Here is a 23,485-nt window from a genome sequence, read left to right as displayed (position 1 = left end):
CCCCTCAGCCCCTCCCATCATATGATCAGGTCTACATAAGAGGGAGAAAGATATTAAGATGCTGCTGCTTTGGAAGTGATGAGTAAAAGTTGGAAATGCGCAGAGATATTTTAAGATTTGGATAAGCATCTGAAACTTCACATTCTTCTACAAATTAAAGCCAAACCTTGAAAAGTTGTTTTCTCTCTACTGACTAGAACTATGTTTACTTACCGCAATTTCCCTGTGGGCCATAAGGATTGCAAAGTTTGTTAGGTGGCTGCAAGCACAAGAGGTATGAGTTTTGTTTGTGTCAATAAGTTTGCAGCCCTGAGTGGACCAGTACCCCATCATAGTCCTCTCTGAGTAGTTCCAGAAGGAGCAATTTGCATTGAAATAATTGTCAGGCTGGCGGATAAAAGGATAAAATAAAATTAGGATTTTAGACACTGAGATGGCAATAGCAGTTGCTCAATACATGTAAAAGGTAATTTAGATAAAACTTTGCACGTTTCGGACTATAAAGTTTTTCATCAGCAAAGCTGTGGACTACACGTACAAGACAGACATCTAGTTTGAAAGGGACTTTATAGTCCGAAACACTCTTAACGTGTCATCTCAATTACTGTAGACCCAATTTTAAACAATTACAACTTCCATCTTATGATTTTATGCACTGATGGTACATTGCAGCCATTTTTTAATTTCCGCAAAATTAAAACTGAATTTATTCTGTAGGATTTCATCTGTAACTGACCATTTGAAAATACCATGCGTTTTCTTTTCTGATTTTTGGGCAAGCCTCAGGCTATGTCTACACTATGCTGGGGTCTGATGATGCAGTGATTGATCCACCAGCTGCTGGTTTATCCTGTCTGCTTAGATGCAATAGATCAATCTCCCTAGTGCTCTCCGGTCAAAATGAGAAAGGTGGTGGACATTGACAGGAGAGCAGATCCTGCCAACCTTACTTAACACCAGGTATGTCGACTTCAGCTACACTATCTGCGTGGCTAAAGTAAATCAAAGTTGTCGTGTAGTGTAGACAAGGCCTAAGTTACATATAAGAGACAGTGGAAAAAGGTCAGTTCACCAAAGTTTATGTCAAGGAGAACCTGATACAAAAGAGTAAAAGCTACACACATTTTTCTGGGCTAGTTCTGATGGTTTACTAGACGCAGTCTCTAGGCATGGGAACAGGAAGAAACCTACTCAAAACAGCAGAGTGAAAGAGCATGATGAAAAATAACCCATATTGCTTTAGCAGTCACAAAGACAAGAGGAAGCTAACTTTGAGATATGTGGGACTGCAGAAGCTACACTGTTCTTTGCTGAATAAATCTACTTGAACAATTTGTAAAGGTTTCCCAAAGATGATTTGGAATTAAAGTGCTCCAAGTGTCATTTAAATGGGCAAAGTCATAACAGTTGACATTCTTCTATCCTGCTGCTAAGGTAAGAGTTAATTTTCACTTAGAAACAAATTAGAGTCATTTACATTTTCATGTTGATTACTGAATTAGCTTTCATTAAGAATACACTTAAGTTCTAATAATCACTGAACCAGGCTCATTTAATTTTATGTTCATAGACTTAAATAAACTTGAGTCTCTGACCTAGTCCAACATTTAAAATTCAAATGGAAGGAAGGTGGGTTTTTTTTCTGCTTTGCTCTTCTCCCTTGCTGATTTTATGACCTTCCTATTAATTCATTAGCATAACTCACATCAATGTGTTCCAGGGTAAAAAGCACAGGATCAGTCAGGTACACACGGCTGGACTCCTTGTTGATGGAGGCTGCAATGACGTGGGAGTTCACTGCAATGGTACTGTTCCGACCAATGAAGTCGCTACCCAGCTTTATGGTTGCATTTTCAGTACTGAGGAACCGTCCCAAACTTTTATAAATGATGAAAATCAATTTTGCTAACCCTATTAAAGGAAAATTCCCATTATAATGTTATGGAATTGTAGGTGAAGAGTACAATGTGTGCTGAATAATCTATTGTCTAAATGCAAAATAAAGCATCAGCAAAGAGACATTCATCATGCAGGGTGAAAATGCAACAAAAATGATTTATACACACTCCATGCAAGAAAGAGCAACAGACCAGCTATTTTTACCTTTGTTGGTCAACGTACTAACATAGTCAGAAATGTAAGATTTAAACTGATATTACTTTAAACATGTATTCCACATAGTTTTAAGGAGTTAGATTGCTTATATGCCCAAACTTACCATTCCTGCTGTTCTGTTTCACAGTGTTTGCAGACAGTTGGATCAAATTGCCTCCTTTACTGCCCTGAGGAAATTTCAAGTCCTGCACCTGGCCTTCCGTACTGAGGACTGCAACTTCCAGGACTAGGCCAACCAAACACAAAGCAACAGGAAGAGGGGGGGAAAAATATAGAAAACATTTTTTGTGGTCAGATTACAATGTGGCTGGTGATAACTTTCTGAAAACTCCTTAGTCTGCTGTCCTGATTGCCTCTATAAGACAGATGCATGCTGGCATGCTTCAACTATGTGTACTTAGTTCCATTAATCTTTAATAAAACCAAAGCAAAAGCACTTCAGTAGTGAAAGCATAACACGCCTTGTTTTATTGTGTACTAGAAGACAATACTGTAAATTCTTAGATTTACAAAATGCTTAATTTTTGGAGTCCAAGTGTGTCCACTGCATAAACTGTTAGTGTCAGGCTATAGTTTTTAATAGCAGTTATGCAATACTGAGGCTATCCTAAAATACTTTAAAGAGCAAGATACTCTTAAATGGTATATTTATTTGTATCTGCATTTATATTTACAAAAGTCCAAAATATAGGTTTTGTGCATGTATTTTACGAAGTTTTGTGTTCTGCTAAACAAGTATTTAAGAAGATTTATATGCAACTATCAGTTTTTACATTTTAACTCCGGTTTGTATAATGCAGAAGTGAGGTTTTATAGAATTATCTCGCAAGATTAGATGATTTTGATAGGTAAAATTACTTGGATCAGGACAACCCACTTATCAAGAAACACCTTTGCCTTGATGTTCAAATCTGGTATTTATTTCCACCTGTACATCACATTTGACACTGATTTCAATTTACTTCTCTCTGAAGGACAAACACAAATGCTTCCAAAAAAAAACAAACCACCACCACCACCTCCACCACAGTTAATGTACAAAAAACATGATAGATCCATAGTGGTTTTTGAATGGGCACAATTTATTTGAATAATGAGCTCATTATTTAGGGGACTTGATGACCTCCTGAGGTCCCTTCCAGCCCTAGGATTCTGCAAGCATAAATTGTGAAATCCTGAGCCTGCTGAAATCAGTGAAACTTTTACTATTGACTTCAATGGGGTGGCAGTGGGGAGAACTGTGGAGAACAGAGGGAATGGCATAGTCTGCTGCAAGCCCTTCAGAGGTTAAGATCTTAGGTTGCTCTGTTTCTGTATGCCATTTAGTTTAATGGGAGTTTTGCTTGCACAGATAGTCCATTAGGCCTTGACTGACATCAGTAGCCTTCACAAGAGCATTGTGTTATTTTGATTTGGCTCCTCCTGGGCACTGGTTCAATACAACTATTGTACATCAGCATTTGAAAATCAGGGGTCTAGACTCCCACTCTACTGTAAAGGAAGCTGTTACCTCACGAATAGATTATTTGCAAAGGGTGCATCCTTACTATTTTTCAGGTGGGGAAAAGGGAGATCAGTTTTTAAATATGATTTTTTAACAGTTACATTAGCTCAAACTCTCAAAAGTTCTTCAAAAGCAGCTTCTATCCAAACTCTGAATACAGGAGCGAAACTTTTGTAATGACAGTTGTTGTAACTACTTAACAGGGATGATGAAAAATCAGTGACAGGAGTAAACACTTCATGTGAACGGTCTATAATTAGGCAGGCAAAGCCACTACTGCAGAAAATAAGGGCCATCCAGAATTTGAATTTATCAGTGCCCAGTTCACATCAATAGTACTTTTCTTGTACCGTGATGTACAAGATGCAGCTTTCAGGGTGAAAATAGACGTTTAAGACATTATTTGTCTAGATTAAAAAACTTAAGTTGATTGAGAGGTCTTTCACCTATAAGATCCAAAGTACCCAGCACTTCCACATTGTTCTTGCACTCCCATCCAAAAAATTTCTCAACTTTCTTTCTATTCCCAAATCTCTTGGTCCAGCCCGCAAACCTCTGACTTACCACTTTGCATCGTACACTTCCCTTCACTGACACTTTTGCACTAAAGACTTTTTTAATTGTATGTGCCAGCATTGGGTTTACCTATCACAAGAATATATCTGTACCTGTAGTTCCCTAATGATGAACCCTACATCAGGGCCACTACTTAAAGTCTAAATTATGTTCCAAGCATCTGTAGCTATTTTGCCATCTATGGAGCATAGCAATTCTGCATTATGGGAGATGTAAGTTCACTGAACACATGTTCACCTGAAGGTAGTTGTGTTTAATATAAACAGTTGTTCCATGTCCTATGTGCCTAAAAAAATTTAGCTGGCAGAGCACATTTCAGAAAGTAATTTAAATTCATTAGGAACAGATTATATATAATGGGAAAACATTTCCACATCTTCACAGCAAGCATTTCACTTACTTCAGAAAATCCATTCACTGGTATTTAAGCACTATTCATATCCATGTATTTTGCTAATGATTTTTCAATTGTGGATGACCTTTGCAGCATGAACTACTTCATTTTTACATAACATTTATTATGCTACAGAAGAATAAGTTTTTAAGTAATTAAGAAAACATCTCAATTTACAAACACTCCCCCTTCCCCCCACCCCCTGAAGGCGGATCTAGCTTTCTTAGTCAATGTAACTATTCGACTTGGTAGTTGTTTTCTTCTCATACCAGGATACCAAGTACTTAAAAGTACACGAAGACAAATCAACTTACCAATGTTTTCAGTGGGCATTGAGACTCTAGTTGGTTCTAAGAGATTATCAGCCAAGACAAAAGCCCCTTCTTCTAATGTATCAAGTAACATTGTTGCAGCGTGTGCTTGTTCTGAAGAATTCATATCCTTCCAGGATTCTAGAGCTTCCAGCCTAAGCAGGTTGTCCACTGTGTCAACAATTGCCTGTATTTGTTAGAGAATTACCATTAGGTGTGACTGCCCTAGACAGCGGAAGAAAGTTTCCATGTATCATCTAGTGAAAACTGCAGTAGTTAATTGTCAAGATGTTTCACTGTGATTTAAAGGCACCAGAAACTACTTCCTTCACATAAAAATATTACCAACCCTTTGCTGAACCAGGCCAAATACAGGTGCACTAGCCATCAAGAGAATGTCATCCGTCACTGATGAAAGTGCAGATGTGGCTAGTTTCATATTGGATATGAAGACTTCATTATTAATATGTTGAGAAATGTAAGAAAGAGAAGTTACTCACCTGTAGTAATGATGGTTCTTCGAGATGTGTCCCCATGGGTGCTCCACAATAGGTGTGGGGCTTGCCCGGCACCACAGATCGGAAATCTTCCCGCAGTTTCTCCTGGATCGCGCATGCGCCGGTGCGCGTCACTCCCCTGCGCGCCCCCGGCCACGTGTGCGATCCGGTCCCGCCAGTTCCATGACCAACCACCTCGAATGCTCCTGAAAAACACTAGACAGAGATCCGAAGCGGGGATGATGGGCGGGTGGTGGAGCACCCACGGGGACACATCTTGAAGAACCATCGTTACTACAGGTGAGTAACTTCTCATTCTTCTTCGAGTGGTCCCCGTGGGTGCTCCACAATAGGTGACTACCCAGCAGTAACCCAAGTAAGGAGGTGGGTAATCGGTTTATGTGCAGCTTGCCCCCGAGAGGACTGCTGTCGACAGACGGGTATCCTCTTCGAATACCTGATGTAGGGCATAATGCTTGGCGAAGGTGTCGTAGGATGACCAGGTCGCCACTCTACAGATGTCTTTTAACGCGATGCCCTTGAAGAAGGCTGTTGACGCCGCCACCGCCCTGGTGGAGTGAGCCCTGGCCGGGGCCAGCAAAGGAGTCTTTCGAAGCTCGTAGCACATTTTTATACAGGACACAATGTGCTTTGAGATTCTCCGTGAAGAGAGACCTTCTCCTTTTGACCTGGGAGCAAGAGAGACTAGAAGCCTGTCTGTTTTCCGGAAGGACTTAGTTCTGTCTATGTAGAAGGCCAACACCCTCCTCACGTCCAGGAGATGCAGGCGTGCCTCCTTGCTGGAGCTGTGAGTCTTCGGGTAAAACGAGGGTAAAACTATTGGTTCGTTAAGATGGAACTCCAAAGAAACTTTTGGAACAAAGGCTGGGTGCAGCCTTAAGGTTACCGCCTCCTTTGAGAATACTGTGCAGAGCAGCGTTGCCATCACCGCTGCGAGCTCACTCACCCTGCGGGCTGACGTAACTGCAAGGATGAAGGTTGTTTTCATCGTAAGGAGACATAGGGGAACTGTGGCTAATGGTTCGAAAGGTGGACCCGACAGCATGCTGAGCACCAAGTCCAAATTCCACGATGGTGGAAGCGGTTTCTGAGGAGGGTACAGGTTTACCAGCCCCTTCCAGAACCTTGTAACGATAGGATGGGCAAATACAGTGGGCCCTTCCTCTGTATGCCGAAAGGCTGATATAGCGGCAAGGTGGACCTTTAGCGAGGATAGAGAAAGCCCGCCTCTTTTGAGGTCCAATAAGTATTCTAGTATTACAGGTACAGGAACGTCAAGGGGAGCTAACTGCTTGGTGGAACACCAGGCTGTAAATCAAGTCCATTTCTGCTTGTAAGTCCTCCTGGTGGAGGTCCTTCGGCTACATTCCAGGACTTGTTGTACTCCCTCCGTACATGGATTAGCCATGCTTGTAGACGCAGACCCTGAGGGTGCGGGTGTATTATGGACCCCTGAGTCTGCGTGAGTAAGTCCGGCGCCACCAGTAGAGGAAGTGGTGGGCAGTCCAACATGCGCAGAAGCAAGGGAAGCCATTGCTGCCGATCCCAAGTTGGGACTATGAATATTATGTGAGCTCTCTCCTTTCTGGCTTTCTGCAGAACCTTGTGGATAAGCGCTGTGGGGGGAAACGCGTAAAGTAGGGGGCCCCTCCATGAAATCATGAATGCGTCCCCCAGGGACCCCTGCCCCACTCCTGCCCTGGAGCAGTACTGGGGACACATCTTGTTGTACTGAGTAGCAAACAGATTGATCTGGGGAAACCCCCATGTATGAAAAATGCGCCGTAGCAGATCGGAGCAGATCTGCCATTTGTGCGTCAGTGCGAAGCGCCTGCTCAGCTGATCTGCTTTCACGTTGTGAGTGCCCGGCAAGTATGAGGCTTTCAACGTTATGTTGTTGGCGATGCACCAGTTCCACAATCAGACTGCTTCCTCACATAGGGCACGGGATCGTGCTCCTCCTTGTCGATTGATGTAAAACATAGTGGAGGTATTGTCGGTATTGATCCCGACTACTTTGCCATGTAGGTAATCTCGAAAATGTTTGCAGGCGTTGAACACTGCTCTGAGCTCCAGTATATTTATGTGCAGTGTCTGTTCCGCAGGGGACCATAGCCCTTGCGTCACCTTGTCGCCGATGTGCGCTCCCCATCCTATGTGGGAGGCATCGGTAGTAAGAAAAATAAAAATTTGTGGTTGGTGAAAGGGCACCCCCACTAGCAGATTCCTGGGGTTTTTCCCACCACGCCAGGGATCTGCGCACCTCTGTCGTGGGCGACACCACCCCGTGGACAGTGTGGGATGCTGGTTTGTAAACGCTCGCCAGCCAATGCTGCAGGCTTCGCATGTGTAACCTGGCATTCTGTACCACAAATGTCGCTGCCGCCACGTGGCCCAGCAGCTGTAAGCACGTTAAGACCGGCACCGTGGGGCTGTATGTGATGACTTGCACCAGAGAACTGTTGGCGCGGAAGCGGGCGTCGGGTAGGTACACCCTTAATGTGATAGAGTTTATGCATGCCCCTATGAACTCTATATCTTGTGTGGGTTCGGTCTTTGACTTTGTGAGGTTGATAACTAGGCCCAGCGAAGAAAACGTGTCCGCTGTGACGCGTATCATGTGTAAGACCTCTGCCTTCGAGGCCCCTTTCAGCAGGCAGTCGTCCAGATATGGGAAAATAAACACCCCATCTGTGCAGGTAGGCTGACACCACTGCCAGGGTTTTGGTAAAGACTCTGGGGGCCTGAGGAGAGGCCGAACGGAAGAACCCTGTACTGGAAGTGCTCCTTGCTGACCGTGAAGCGGAGGAAGTGTCTGTGTGCTGGGTGGCTTGTTATATGAAAGTAAGCATCTTGTAAGTCGAGGGCTGCAAACCAGTTTCCATCGTCCAGTGCCATGAGTATCAAGGCAACTGTGATCATCCGAAAACGTAGCTTGCGCAAGTAACAGCTGAGGACCCGAAGATCTAAGATGGGCCTCCAGCCTCCTGTTTTCTTCTCTGTTAGGAAGTAGCATGAATAAAAACCTTTCCCCTGGAATTCTTCCGGCACTCTTTCCACCGCCGCTATGAACATAAGGTGATCCACCTCCTGCTTGAGCCTCGCCTCATGGGCAGCGTCCCTGAGGTGAGGCCTGGCGGGAGGCTTCGTCGGTGGGAGCGACTGGAAGGGGATCATGTAACCCGTGGCTATGATCTCCAGCACCCATTTGTCTGTGGTGATCTTTTGCCATTGGGAGTGGAACGGTCTGAGGCGATGATGGAACATGAGATGAGAGTGGCATTAAGTGATGGTATTGATAGTGCAGCCCCCGACATACCCGTCAAACTTGTTGCCTTTGGGCCTGTCCCGAGGGTGTACGGCTTTGTTGAGAACGTCGCCTGGGAGTTCTGTACTGTTGCTGCTGTTGATGGCGCCCTTGGTCATAGCCCCATTGATATTGAGCACGCTGTGGTTGGTAAGCGTAGCGTGTTTGCTGAGGATAAAATTTTTTCTTCCTGTATGGGGGAGTATAAATGCCCAAGGTTCTAAGTGTAGCTCTCGAGTCCTTACTGGAGTGGAGGACCGAGTCGGCTGAGTCTGCAAACAGCTTTTGTGTATCAAAGGGAAGGTCCACGATCTTCGCCTGTAGGTCCCTAGGGATACCAGACATCTGGAGCGAGAATTCTCTACACATGACCACTGCTGTAGCCATTGAACATGCCGCCGTGTCCGCCATGTCCAGGGCAATCTGGACTCCCGTCCACGATGCTGCGTAGCCCTCTTGAACAATCGCCTTTAACGCTGGCTTTTTGTCTTCCGGAAGTGAATCCATGAGGGGAGTAAGTCTGGAGTAATTATCAAAATTATGGTTCGCTAGGTGTGCCACATAATTTGCCATTCTTAATAGTAGGGTAGAAGAGGAATATACCTTCCTGCCAAACAGCTCTAGCTTCTTAGCATCTTTGTCCGATCCCTCCGATTTATACTGAGAAGCCTTCGACCTCTGCTGGGACGATTCGACCAAAGAATTTGGTTGTGGGTGACTAAAGAGGAACTCCATGCTCTTTGCCGGGACGAAGTACTTCTTATCCGCTCTCTTGTTCATAGGCGGGATAGAGGCCGGAGTCTGCCACATGGTAGTGGCTGACTCCATAATGGCTTTGTCCAGCGGAATAGCAATTTTGGATGAAGCCGGGGGTCTCAAATTTTTCAGGAGTTTGTGATGTTTCTCCTGCACCTCTGCCGTTTGAATGTCTTGTGTGAAAGCTACCCTTTTAAATAGCTCTTGAAATTGTTTAAGGTCATCCGGGAGGGAGACATCCCCGGGGGCCATGGCCTCATCTGGGGAGGATGAGGAGGAACCACTGGGGTAAACCTCCCTCGAACCCTCGGGCTCCTGCGGTCGATGATACACTTGCTCCCTGGAGGATTGTGAAGGAAAGTCGCGGGGTTCTAAAACTAACTCCCCTTAAGACAGTTGTGTTTCCGTCCCCGATCAAGAGCGTCCACAGGGGACCTGCCCCTGGATGTAGGCCTGCGGTGTCTGTGTTCAGCATGATGAGGACAACCATAGCAGCATGGGCAAGGGTCCGGTGATAGAGACCTGGACCACTCACGGAGCATGTACCCCCGATGTCTGGGAGAGCGAGACCTCCGCGACGACACAGATAGAGGTGAAACTGGCTTGTGATAGTACTCCAGGGGACCCACTCCCAGAAATGGTGAAGGTGGCCCAAGCCATGGCGACATTGGTTGGAGGAATGGAGAAGGAGGTTCTGGATAAACCAGTGGAGACACAGGCCTTCGGTGCGGCGTGTGTATCACAGGGGGAGGGCTTGGTGCTAACAGCAGCGCTGCCCGGTCCAGAGATGGGTTGCAGTGCCGGATTTTTGATTTTGCCTTGCCCCTCCCCTGTGGGGCTGGCACCGCCCCCTCCCGTGCTGGGGATCTCGGCCCCACTGTCGGCACCGCACTCGGCACAATCAGCTGCGGTGCTGCGCAGGTAGCTTCCTCCGGCACCTGCAGGCTCCGTGCCTGGTGCCCCTGCACCGTTGGTGCTGCGGGGACTGGTGCTGCCTGCGGCAGTGCCGCCAGGTCCGGCGCTTGCCTCGCTGACGCTCAGGGCGCCGCGCATGCTGGCTGTTCTGTAACTGGAGGCTCAGCCTCTGCCACGTGCGCTGCTGCTTGCCTGAGTATGCAGCCGGGGGCTGTGTGCGCCGCTTGTCCTGCTCGCTGAATCCGCTGGCAAGGATCGAGCTGGGGAGAGTTTCCTCCGTTTCTGCACCGAGGGGGTCAGAGAAGCTGCCTTCCCCTTATGCAACCCAGAGGGCCCTTCTGGGTGAGGCTTCTCCGGCAAGTCTGGCTGGAGAGCCTTATCGAACAAGAGCATTTTAAGCCTCATGTCTCTGTCATTCTGGGCCCTGGCTGTGAGCTTAGCACAGTGAGAACACTTCTGGGTAACATGTGATTCCCCCAGGCAGCGGATGCATTCGCTATGCCCCACGGAGGCCGACATAGCTTCACAGCATGACTCACACTTTTTAAAACCTGAAGAGGCCATTGCAGTGAGTCCTTTACTGTTAATAGGGTACTTAGCACTTAATCCGTGCTTTTCCACCCCAAATAGCGATCACCGGCCTGCGGGCGGCCTAAATGGCCTTCACGTCCACTCTTCTCTTCTCCACTCTCTCTCTTTTTTTTTTTTTTTTTTTTTGCTGATACTCTCTTTGTCCTTGCTTCCTCTCAATCTCTCTCTTTTTTTTTTTTTTTTTAGTAACCAAAAATGACAAATTACACGTAGAAAACAACTATCTAATCTGACTCTGGCCTTAGCCTGAGCGGATTCTGTCTGCAGCCGATGTCGGTTGAGAAGGAACTGGCGGGACCGGATCGCGCACGTGGTCGGGGGTGCGCGGGGGAGCGGCGCGATCCAGGAGAAACTGCTGTAAGATTTCTGATCTGCGGCGCCAGGGGAGCCCGACACCTATTGTGCGGCACCCACGGGGACCACTCGAAGAACCACCAGTGCCCATGGCCTTGCCTGAGGCTTAAAACTGAAGTTAACGTAAAAATATAATTCACATTTAGAACACTAATACCAAAGACAGCATTCTAAAAAGGCAATATTATTATCCTCAAACTTAACAGAACAGACTAAGTTACAGTTCCGTAAACTGACGTGTTTATTACAAGAGGCATGAAATGAAATTGCCTCTGTAGTTAAATAGCCTGCTTCACACTCTCCCCCTTCTCGTACCTGTTGACAAATACTTAGAAGCTTACTAACTCTCATTCCTCCACAGTGGTCTTTCAACAAAGGAAATCACTAGAGCAAACAAGATGCCCACTGACTCCTGTTATCTGTGAAAGCCAAATCACAAAACTGAACAAAGTTCCCATATTTGAAAGTCTACACTGTGACAACTATATTATGTATTAGGGTTCATTAAACTGCATATAGAACAAGAGTAAGGGCAGAAATGAATCTGAAAAGACATCATTACATTCTCTTAACAAAATAATCCAATCAATCACAGTAATCAGTTAATCATTTGTAGGAAGGCTCTTACATTAATGCATAATGTAGCGGTGCACTGAATATGCCATGCATTGCTGAATCACTGTCTCATTTACCTAGTCATAATGTGTCATCAAGCACATATATAATCTGATCAGTTTAAAAACACTGGGAATGGAAACAAAACATACCATACAAACAAAAATGTTACTTTGGAATACTATTCTGTGCACAAGAATGAATGTGAAAAGTTGGTAGAGGCTATTGTCAGACCAAGATTAATTAACCTAATCCATCTTCATATCCTTTCTCTGCCAGCATTGCAAGCAACCACAACCTTTGTGGCAGGTTGAAGATACTTCGAAATGGCATTAAAAGGCTTTCTCTTCCCACCCACCCCTTCTCTAATAAGAGACAGAATAGTCAAAATGCTCACTCTGACACTGCTGCAGCCATTAACTAGAGTGGAACAGAAATTGGTCTGCAGAGGCCAGATTCATTAGTCACTAAAAAACACAGATTGGAGCCTCTAATCCGAGGTGCAATTGAATCCTCTTGTCACAAAGCAGGAACTTGCTTCGTTTGCATAGTGTAACTCAGCTTTGATTTGTAATTTCAAGAGGTTTGTTATTCTTGTCTGAACAGAGACGCTCATGAGACCCACTGAAAATTACACCGGTCAGAAATTAAGGTCGTGCTACTGTTTCTTGTGTATCTATATACTTCACTGTTTATATGCATTCATTAACTTGAAGCATGCCTTATTTACTACAGTACAATCTAACTTTACCTATTTATTCACTGGGATCAAAATGATTATAATATTTCTGAGGTGCTCTCTCCTCCCTGCCAAAAGGGTGGGAGGGGGTGAAGAGAGAAACAGAAGACTATTTTTGTCCTAATGACACATGTACTGGGCAGCACACCAGTTACTTGTATCTTGAAAGGTGAACTGCAATTTAATCTATGAAAATTCAATCCTCTCCAACGCTCTCTGCTGTGCTCCCCATTCACCAGGCTAAAAGGGACAATTAGAACATTATTATTTGAAATATGACTACCTACTCCTACTTCTTTTTTCCCTTCAGGTCTCACAGTAACTACTATTGCTGTGACCAAACAGCTCCTCTTTCTATGTAAGGTTTCAGCCTGTGAAGGCTGGTGACCGGAGCAGTCCTATATAAAGGGAGGAATGTCAGATAAGAGGCTTTTCTTTTTTTATTATGTTGTGCGGTGTTTCAAAGTTTTTATTACTCTGATATTATATCCCGTTGGGTGTAAGCAAAAATTAATAATTGTGAAAAAAAAACTTTGAAAAACCGTGCAATATAATTTTAAAAAGCCACTTACATGATCCACTCTCAGATAGTTTCTTCCGCTACCAGTACTGTGTGGTGGCAGTGACATAACCAGCACAGCATCATTGTGTGGGCGCTGGGCCCTGCAGGGGTAGACCCTGCAGAATCTGCAAGAAACTGAAAATCAGGTAACAATATAGTGCATGCCTCTTGTAACGGTGCACTCAGCGTAAACTCCACAGTGAAGTTACAGGAATGATTTTATTTTTATTTGCAGTCCACCCCTTAAGTTGCTGAATTTGACTTTTGTAATGACTCTCAACAAAAATCTTTGGAATAAACAAACACTTATGGATATAAGAGTGCACCTCAGAAAAAGCGAGAAACTATTAATAAGATACCATTTCTGTTTTATTGACTTTTTCCTCCCCTCCACAAACACAACACAAAGAAACAGTAATATTGTCATTTCCAAAACACAGTCCTCACTACTGTTCTTGTACTTTTGGACTGGGGGGAGAAGGGAGAAGAGTTCTAAGGGCTGTTCATTTGGTTATTGTGAAAATATTGTACCTGTGCAAAGCCAACATTTGTACAGTTGATTTGGGGCACAAAACACATTTATCAAAGACTGAAATACATAGGATCATGCAGCAAGATGATAAAGCGTGGCAGGTTGCTGAAGCAGGGTGAAAGCAGGGTGACAGCACAGGAGAGATACCTTAAGGTAAGCCCTGCATGTCTTCTCTCGTTTTTGGAGCTTTTTAGTAGGAAAAAAGAAAATCAGAGGTTAGACACATTCTGAAAGCTACAGAAATATCCAAAAATTAGCCTGGTGTGTCAAATCTGCAGTATTCAGAGTGTAGATGTAGCTATAGTTTTAGTCCAATGTACTTCCATGGAACCATGCAACATTCTTGGGGAATAACGCTCCCCAACCCTACGCCTGGCTATGACCTACCTTTCCCTCCATTACTGAGAGGTCTGTGCAAACTCTGGGTAGATACAGGTGCACACTGGGTTTCTGGAGAAATTCTGCTGAGCAAGATAGCTATAGATTTTTAATAAAACCATCAACCACTCCTGCACTAACTAGAATGTCAAGAATGTAGCTGCCAAAGTGGAAGATGAAAAAGGATGGGGTGGTCTTTCCAACAGACTGGGTGAAAAAGCCTTAATTTATATTGTGCTCATTGAATCACAGTGGGCAAGAGGCAATCCATGTCCTAAAGGTCAAGCCCCAAAATGTGAAAATGGAATGTTATTATGATTCACTTTCAAAAACAGCAAGAGAGATTTTTATCTGTGACAGTATTTGCCAGTATACATGGACACATCTATAATATACCCGATTATCATTAGTGATTAATGCTCTGGTCTTAAATGGACTAACAAAGGCTCTGATCCTGCAATGGGTTTCCATGAAAAGCCATGATCTTATTGCATGATCTGCTCCAAAATGATCACTGGATATTTAAATTATTGTATTATGCTACTTCCTGGAGCTCAATAGGTTCTCTTCTTCCAAAACCAGAGGTGATACAGTCAATATTTTAATAAGCATGCACACATTTTTTTATTTGACCCCAGTCATCTACTGAGTGTCATGTCAGCCAATAAATAAAATTTACACTTTATTGTGGATTTATCCCCCTTTAAATCTTTACTTGTACAGCAGAAATATAGCAGAGATTTGGCAGTAACCTTTCTGAAACGGGAAAAAAAAATTATCCTAGCAAATGGTGGTGTAGGAAGCTGTGTACCTTGTTATAACTTCGTCCTGCTGAGTCTTTTTCACTGGGCCTCAGTTCTTGCAGCTGAGCATCAAGAATGTCCACCAACTGTTCCATCAGCCTCACTGATGAACTCACATCACCAGCAAAAACTGGTCCTTTGGTGTGTTTAGCCAGTTCATTGGCAAGACTAGCAGCATTTTCTCCACTCCTGATCTGAAATGACAATTGATATTGTCTCAACAGGATCCCTAATTCTGCTTGAGCTCCCAGTTCTGATTCTTTTTATACCTTTGTTGTGGGTAACCAACCATCTGCACATATGTTAAAATCTGCCACTAACTGAACCAATAACTACCTCAGAAGATTAAAACGTCTTAGATCCATGATACACAAAGGCTTTTCTTAACAGCCATCAAAACCAGAAATCAAATTGGTAATTCTCGGCCAGATCTTCTATTTCATCTTCACTTTTATTTTACCACTGTTATCACACACTAGTAAATCTTTTTATTCATACCAACGTTTGAGGCATTTGAAGCTGCTGGTTGTAATGGCAAATTATTTAGTTTTCCTAAACCTCAGTAATGTTCATTAGAAAGGGAAAGCACAAAAAGTCATGCTGCCCTCTAATAATTTTTGGTGCACTTTTTTTAGAACTCACATTTCTTCTATCATTTTTTGTAAACATTTACATACACAATGTATATTTTGGTGTACGTTTTACAGTTTATTAGGTGAATATCCTTTTCTTTTACAGAACATCAAAAAAGCAAGTTTGAATTTAATAAGAATGAAATTAAGCAAGCGTGGACTCATTAAAAGAGTTTAATTTGGAAAACAGCTTACCAAGAACACGTGAACATTGCTTTCAGTAATGCTTTACAGACAAAGTACGCATAATTCTTTCTGCTTTTAAACTGAACAAAGAGTAATAAAGATGGTTTCAACATACAAAGCTGAATAATTCATGTTCAGAGTTAAAATCCTTAATCACCAGTGTGTATCATATTAAAAGGTTCCAACCAACCTTCTGAGCCAGCTGATTTACCCAGTGTGAGGTACAGTTGCTAAGATCAGGGCCCTTAGGGTTCCATGTTCCAGTGGAAACCATGCAGAGATATGAGGCAGTTCCTACAACAGATGTAGAAAACAACAATGAAATTGAAACCATTTTTCTGCATGCATATGGGAAATCAGCTACAATATACTCCATACTCTATGTTAAATTTTGAATAGCACCAGCGGAAGCAACTGACAAAGTGTAAGAAAATAATGTAAATTACAAATGGCACTATACAAATCGGGGTAAAGTATCAGACTTTTACCACAAACAAACAAAAATCTCTTGATTTCCTCTGGAAAATATCCAAAGAGCAACTCATAATGAGAAAGGCAGCTGTAAGCAAGCTTCTCTACAGTTCAAGAAAAAACCTAAAGTTTGCCCTGGATTCTGGAAATGTGTATATAACGTAATTCGGAACCTAGTCTCAAATGCCTTTAATAGAGCAAAGCCTGAATAAACATTACATGCTCTGGGTGACAAATATCATGACAGTTTGAGATTACCCCTAAGCAAAACAAAAGTGTCATAAAAGAGTTGCCCATTCCATTTGAAAAATTTCTTCAGACCAAGATTTCTCTTTAGGCAATACCTCGAGTTCCTTTGGGACAAGGGCGTTCAACCATCATTCCTCTTTGTGTCTGAGGCCAGCTAATCCCCCTGGCCTCATCGGGTGCACAAAATCTCTCTGGCAAAGGGAAAAAACTTGTCACAGGAGGGATTTTGGTTGTGGAAACTGCTGGTGGTGGCTTAGGCCCTCTGCTTCCTTCCTTTGTGCCACCAGCTAATGTTGTGCTTACAGGGTCTTTCTGTGAAGTCGTGCTTGTGGTTGATGCAGTGGTTTTGTATAGCTCTGCTGAAGAAGTTATTGTCACTGCTGTAGTAGGCACTGAAGGGAGAAAATAAGAGCAATAATAAAAAGGACTGTTCATCAAAATATTGGAGAAGGCTTAAAAAAAAGTGATGGGATTTTATGTGATTCTCATGTCTTTTTTCTTTATTTCATTATCAGTGTTTTATGCCTTCTCTGGTAACTTTTAAGTGTGAAATTCTGAGTGAATTTTATTCTTTTTTCAATCCTATCTCAAATTAATATGATGTTGGTTCACTACATTCTGTTTACACTTTGTCAGAGATACAAATTGATAGTTACGCTCCTAAAGGGCCGAGAGGCACTAGTAATGAATCATCAGTACCTGGCAAATACACATAAAAACAAGTTCTAAACACCTTTAAAAAGAGCAGCCTGACAGAATAATTTAAATCAATGTTCTGTAAACAATACAACTCAGTGTAACAAAAAACTGTGGTCTGCAAATAAGATCATTTAAACATCTAAAAAACATCAAGTCACCCACTCTAAACCTTGCAGGAATATAATTACTATAGCATGTTCCTACCCAACATCATTCTTGCTTGATTAGATTGCAACAGAAGAAAAGCTTAACATATATGTGTTGTCTTCATTTTTGAACATCCTGGGTTTTTAACTTTTTTTTTTTTTTTTTTTTTTTTTTTAAATAAAGTAGGCATGAAGAAACAAGCAATTTCAGCCTGTGGCAAGAACGCAGCTTAATCTTCTGCGTCAAGGCAACGCTGGGTTAGGCCAAATAATTTCTGATCCAAGACCCACAATATATTGATTCTGCTGACCCACACAGGGAATGCACTAACAGATAAGCCTTGTACTGATAAAGTTCTGACCAGGTCTGTTTGGAGTTCGATTGGGCACTCATCACCATAATTTGTGCAACTGAGTTTGAGCAAGAGTACAGCAATAGGAGCCAGTGGAAAAATGCAGCTGCATCTTATTATGTCTGCACCTTCAAAGGTATGCATGATGCTTAAAGCAAAGACAAGCCCTTGGCCTGAGGACTTTATAAATAACGGGCAGGTAATTTACTTCACCTCCTGTCAGACAGACATACTGGAAACAAATGGATCTGACATTTTTCAGTTTTGGGATTGTTGGATTCTTTTTTTTCCTGTTACTCTTTCTACAGTTATTCTAAGTATCTTCACCTCTTATGTCCTCCGGCAATTACTTACCAAAACTATACATAATTGAAAGTAAATTAAAAATACAAGTACAAACAAGGAAAAAAGCATCCAACCTGTCTTTCAGGAGATTAATTGGAATTTTTAAAAAAAAAATGTTTTGCTGAGTTTCAAATGTTATTTTCACATTTTTAAATTAAATCCCTTTCTCACACAATTGCTTAGAACAATTATTTATGGATAAATGTTTTATAGACATTATCAAGTGACCAGGCTAAAGCATAAATTTACACTGAAATTTTTGAGGAAATTACATCTTTGTAAAATCATACATGCAAGATATTCTCCATCTAAACAAGAAACTTAAGTTCTCATTTTACTTTGTTTAATTTATTCAGTTTGAGTAGAGCCTATGTAATCCTGCTGAACTTCTTACCTAGCCAGCTGCTGCAAAAACTTACTCAAACCTGTCTAGCTTTCTTTTTCCAGTAAGTATTTGCATGACATCTCGTGAAACCTCTGTAATTTTCTTTTGATTACAATGCAGCTAGGCTTTCAGTGCTTTCTCAATTAACATTTGTCAAAAGCATCACAATCATCTGAAGAAGTGTCAAGTAACTGCTGCTGAATCAGGTGCTGAGAGGTAGGGAGGAGAGAATGAAGCAGGAGAAAAATGGTTTATAACTATCATCCTATATATCCCATGACTTAAAAACATGAAATCTGTATTAACAATATTGCATTTAGTGTCATTTTTAGACCTTTGCTTTTGGTCTCGGGACAAGAATAGTCTAAATATTACAGGAAGTGGCTAAGCATCAGTAAAAGGACTCATGACAAATATTTTAAATTCAATGGTGGGGACTGTTAAGAACATAGCTGATTCTGCAACTCTCAATCTTCTGCCATACTGCTGCTTTACGCAAGACTATTTTCAGTGTTATCTATTTAAAAAATATATAAAGCACCTCTACTTTGGTTTTAAAAAAATCTGCAAATATTGGTAAGAAGAAACACGTTTTAAATTATTTATAGTGTGTCTAATTAGTAGTAACACAATCACAAAAGTAACATTTATTCTAATAAAACTATCTACAGAATGACAACGAATATCTGAAACAGCACAGTATAATAATCCAAATAGAGCTGGAAGTGCAGGAAAGGAAGGCATCTTCAACAGAAAATGTTAAAAAGAAAGAATGACACACTCACAATTCAGGAAACTACTTTTGAAAAACATCTGGCATTTAGAAGGCAGGTCATTTTGTTTTTAAACAACAAGGGGAGGATTTCACCCACAACGTAATCAAAGATTTCCATTTATTCTAGGTGCTAAAGTGGAACCTACTCTTCTTTGTTGCAACTTAATTAGAATCATGGCCATTAGATAATGTCTTTACAGGCACTAGAAAAAGATAACATGCAAACCTTGATATGCCATCAACCAGAACTTTTACAACAGGTGACAGCTGTCGGTAACTGCTTGCACACCAAGACTGCAGAGCATTTCAGAATGAGGTAGAAAACTGCTGAGGGAAGAGACTTGCAAATCCGTAAATACGCTTACACAGTTGCAGATATCTGTGGATAATTTTTATGATACAGATGTGGATACACATGTTCCTATATGGATTCTTATGTGCCTTTCCAAATACCCATAAATTCCAATAATTTTCAATGAGACTTAGATAACTACATCAAATCTGAAAATGAAACAAAGCGCTGCCCCCACAACAGCTGCCGCACCATAATGTTTCAATGAAGCCATGGCCAGACAGCATACACCCTCCAACACGGGCACAGTGCCCACCTTAAGAGGCTTTAGGGTGTCTACATGAGCTCGTTGACATAGCTCTGTCTATACCCTGGGTTAGGCTGGTTTCACTGCATCACTCAGGGGTCTGTATTTTTCATAGTTCTGAGCAGCATAGTTTTCCCGGTCTCACGTCATAGTGCAGACTGCTGGGGCATCTTAAGCCTTTTTGAAAATGTTATGCTAATAAAGTAACAATGCAGACACTGGCATGCAGATACATAAGAACATAAGAATGGCCATACTGGGTCAGACCAAAGGTCCATCCAGCCCAGCATCCCATCTGCCGACGGTGGCCAATGCCAGGTGCCCCAGAGAAGGAGAACAGAAGACAATGATCAAGTGATTTATCTCCTGCCATCCATCTCCTGCCCTTGTTCTGAAGGCTAGGGGCACCATACTTTATCCCTGGCTAATAGCCATTTATGGACCTAACCTGCAAAAATTTATCAAGCTCTTTTTTAAACCCTAATAGAGTCCTGGCCTTCACAGCCTCCTCGGGCAAGGAGTTCCATAGGTTGACTGTGCGCTGTGTGAAGAAAAATTTCCTTTTATTAGTTTTGAACCTACTACCCGTCAATTTCATTTGGTGTCCCCTAGTTCTTGTATTAAGGGAAAAGGTAAATAATTTTTCTATATTCACTTTCTCCACACCATTCATGATTTTATATACCTCTATCATATCGCCCCTCAATCGCCTCTTTTCCAAACTGAAAAGTCCCAGTCTCTCTAGCCTCTCCCCATATGGGACCCGTTCCAAGCCCCTAATCATCTTAGTCGCCCTTTTCTGAACCTTTTCTAATGCCAATATATCTTTTTTGAGGTGAGGAGACCACATCTGCACGCAGTACTCAAGATGTGGGCGTACCATAGTTTTACATTGAGTTAATATATCCTACTCTCAAAAATGGTGTTGTGGAATTTGAAATACCCCACAAGTAGCAAGGACCATGTTTTTAAACCTCTTCTGAAAATTGGCTCTCTTGCAGTAACCTGGTGTGTTGTTCCAGTATCGACTTGGAAAGATCACCAACACTGCCTGCAACACTTAGGTATGAAGAAGTCGCCCAGTCAGTCTTGCTTAGCTGAGAATCTAAGATTAGCAGCATAGCCATGTTCTCAATTTAGACTCATGCATGATAATGAAGATTTTAGTAAACTGGCAAAATTGCTACAGTTGAAACTGGGTTAATAGGCTCCCACTATCTCATCTCTTGCTCCCTGACCACTCCTCAATCAATCAGCAGCATGAGATAATGGTAGAGATCTGATTTTCTTTTAACAGTTTGCTGCCTGACTCCATGGAAGATTCTTGAGGTGATAAAGGCTTCGTTGAACCACATACTCTTATTGTAAGACGTAGCTAATGGCACTATCAAGACTTGTATTCAATGCACACCCAACAGCAGCTATATTTTCCTGCAGTGATCTGATAAAGTGTAATGATAGTTAACACGCTGCAAATGAGGAGAATGAACTCCAGTTTGAACTGTTTTGCACAGTTAGCACAAATTGGAATGAACATAGATTAAATCTTCCCCTAATTCACTGACAAAAGAATTTCTCTGACGCCAAAGCAGCATTAGAGTGTAACAGCATATCCTGTTTTGAGAATGCCCCCTGCTCCTCTTTCAATTTAGAAAGTACTGCCTTTGTGCACTCTGGTGGTGTCTGTGATACTGCATTTTTCCTAATACGAATATCCTCACCCACAGAGCTTGTCAGGCAAGTATCTGGTATGGTGTACACACTTGGTTTGAGTCACATCTGTTTGTTGTTTTAATTCAAAACCTATTTTATTACTAATTTAAGGATATAACTTTTTAAAAACATGTTTTTCATGTGGTGCCCATCACACAATGTGTTAAAGTATTGTGCACGGAGTGGTAGCATAGAGACTACTTTACAGAGCTATGTGCAGTTATTCCCATAAGTGCAGCAAGAGTTAAAAATAGCACGCTATGGATGAAAGGAGAGAAAAGATCTGGGAATGAGAGAAAAGGCTGATGTGATAGGGGTCTGTTTCTTGGTGCAAAAGAGTACTTTGACCACAGCATTCTGAATTCCCTGAAGGATTGGGGAAAACTGTAAAATACGAAATTGCAATAGGGGTGTTGGTGATTAAGTGATGGATAAGGGTTTCAGCAAAGGCAGGGTCAATGTAAGGTCAAATACTGGCAATATTCTAGAAACTGCAACAGGCAGAATTAAGCATAAGGGAAACATCAGAAGAAAAAAAAACACAGATCCGAGGTCAAGAACGACTCCAAGATTTTTGACCTTTGGAGCAATATCAATGTCCGATTTCAGGTGTGTGAGTCAGATGTAGCAAAGAAGTCTTTTACCCAGGAGGACTTCAGCCTTTCACTCAACATTTGGAAGTTATGGGAGAGCTAAAGTGTTAACAGAAACAGGATACTAGATCATCAGGGATCTGGGAAAATTCAACGTACCATTTCTGCTCCCCTTTCAAAGAGAAATGACAGAGATTGCAAAATTTTCCAAAATGGCCCCAAATTAATCATTCCAAGAGAAGCCAAAGCCATTGGCTTCTGCCTTTGAGGCACTAATTCTATGACATTATTAAATGCCTAATATTAGATTGTCATAGGACAAGGCAGCAAAACAACAAGGTGCTATGGTCAAAGGCTGTAGAAACAACACCCAAATTTACCTTTTAACCTTTTTTCTTTGAGATGTGTTACTCACATCCATTCCATTCTAGGTGCACATGCACCTACACACACAGCTGTCAGAGACTTTTGCCTTAGTGGTATCTGGTCAGCTTTCAGTGCCCCCTGGAGTGACATGATCAAGTGTCAGTATATTAGGCACTGCCATGCTACACCCTCTCAGTTCCGTCATGCTGGCAACTCTGTCAGAGGGGTAGGAGGGCAGGTAATGGAAGGGATACGAGCAACACATCTCAAAGAACAGTTATGTGTAACCATTTCTTCTTCTTTGCTCATGGTTAATTCCATCCTAGGTGACTCAAAAGTGGTGGGCTCAGCGTTGAAAGTCCAGCCACTTGTACTTCCCTACGGAAGCATCAACCCGGGCCCACTGGGTAAGAGTAACAGGATGTGAACTTTTGGATGGACAATCAAAAGGCTGCCCTACACCTGTAATCGATAGGCAGTTGGGCCAGGAAAGCTGCTTAAGAAATCTCTGTTGTGGGTAATTTGGCAGTTGCAATTGCCAGAGTCGATATCTTTGCCCGATCATAGCAGCAGCGAACACAGGCAGTAATCCAAGAAGCTATTCTTTTGAGCGGATACTGGACAAACTTATCCTGTAGGCCACTCAGACAAACAACAGCATCGATGTATGGAATGGCCTGGTCCTTTCAATGCAGAGGACTAATACTCTTTGTGACATCTACGAAATGTGGTATATAATCCTCCTCTGATTTACATGACTTTGGCTTAAGACAGATGAGTAAATATCCCGGCTCATCTGAAACAGTGAGACCACCTTGGTCAGAAAAGCAAACCTTGACTGCAGTTTGAGACTGTCTTTTTAAGAGGCCATATAAGGTTGCCGTGAGGTAAGCACCCTAACCTCAGAGACCGGAGGGCAAATGTCACTGCAACCAGGAATCTGACCTTCAAAGAGTGTAGGAGAGAGCAAAAATCCTGAGTGTCCAAGGGTGGGGTCCCATGA

The 23,485-nt window shown here is 42.4% G+C and overlaps 1 protein-coding gene across 15 annotated transcripts in view; it reads right to left on the bottom strand.

Annotated features, from left to right (window-relative positions):
* Nucleotides 1–23,485, bottom strand: part of ADGRL2 (adhesion G protein-coupled receptor L2) — a 530,684-nt gene that overhangs the window by 32,256 nt on the left and 474,943 nt on the right. For 13 of the 15 annotated variants that reach the window (XM_075002830.1, XM_075002833.1, XM_075002832.1 and 10 more), the window contains 8 exons: nt 16,604–16,900; nt 15,979–16,082; nt 14,979–15,164; nt 13,937–13,975; nt 4,904–5,087; nt 2,219–2,341; nt 1,706–1,911; nt 214–387 (listed from right to left, as the gene is read on the bottom strand). In XM_075002830.1, the coding sequence (XP_074858931.1) occupies nt 214–387; nt 1,706–1,911; nt 2,219–2,341; nt 4,904–5,087; nt 13,937–13,975; nt 14,979–15,164; nt 15,979–16,082; nt 16,604–16,900 (1,313 nt within the window). The remainder of the gene's footprint in view (nt 1–213; nt 388–1,705; nt 1,912–2,218; nt 2,342–4,903; nt 5,088–13,936; nt 13,976–14,978; nt 15,165–15,978; nt 16,083–16,603; nt 16,901–23,485) is intronic. The other 2 variants (XM_075002844.1, XM_075002838.1) reach the window with 1 other exon arrangement.

Source organism: Carettochelys insculpta, chromosome 9, assembly GCF_033958435.1.
Source record: "Carettochelys insculpta isolate YL-2023 chromosome 9, ASM3395843v1, whole genome shotgun sequence".
Taxonomy (NCBI): domain Eukaryota; kingdom Metazoa; phylum Chordata; order Testudines; family Carettochelyidae; genus Carettochelys; species Carettochelys insculpta.
The sequence above is the reverse complement of the archived record's forward strand: the minus strand, read 5'-3'. Positions and strand labels throughout refer to the sequence as shown.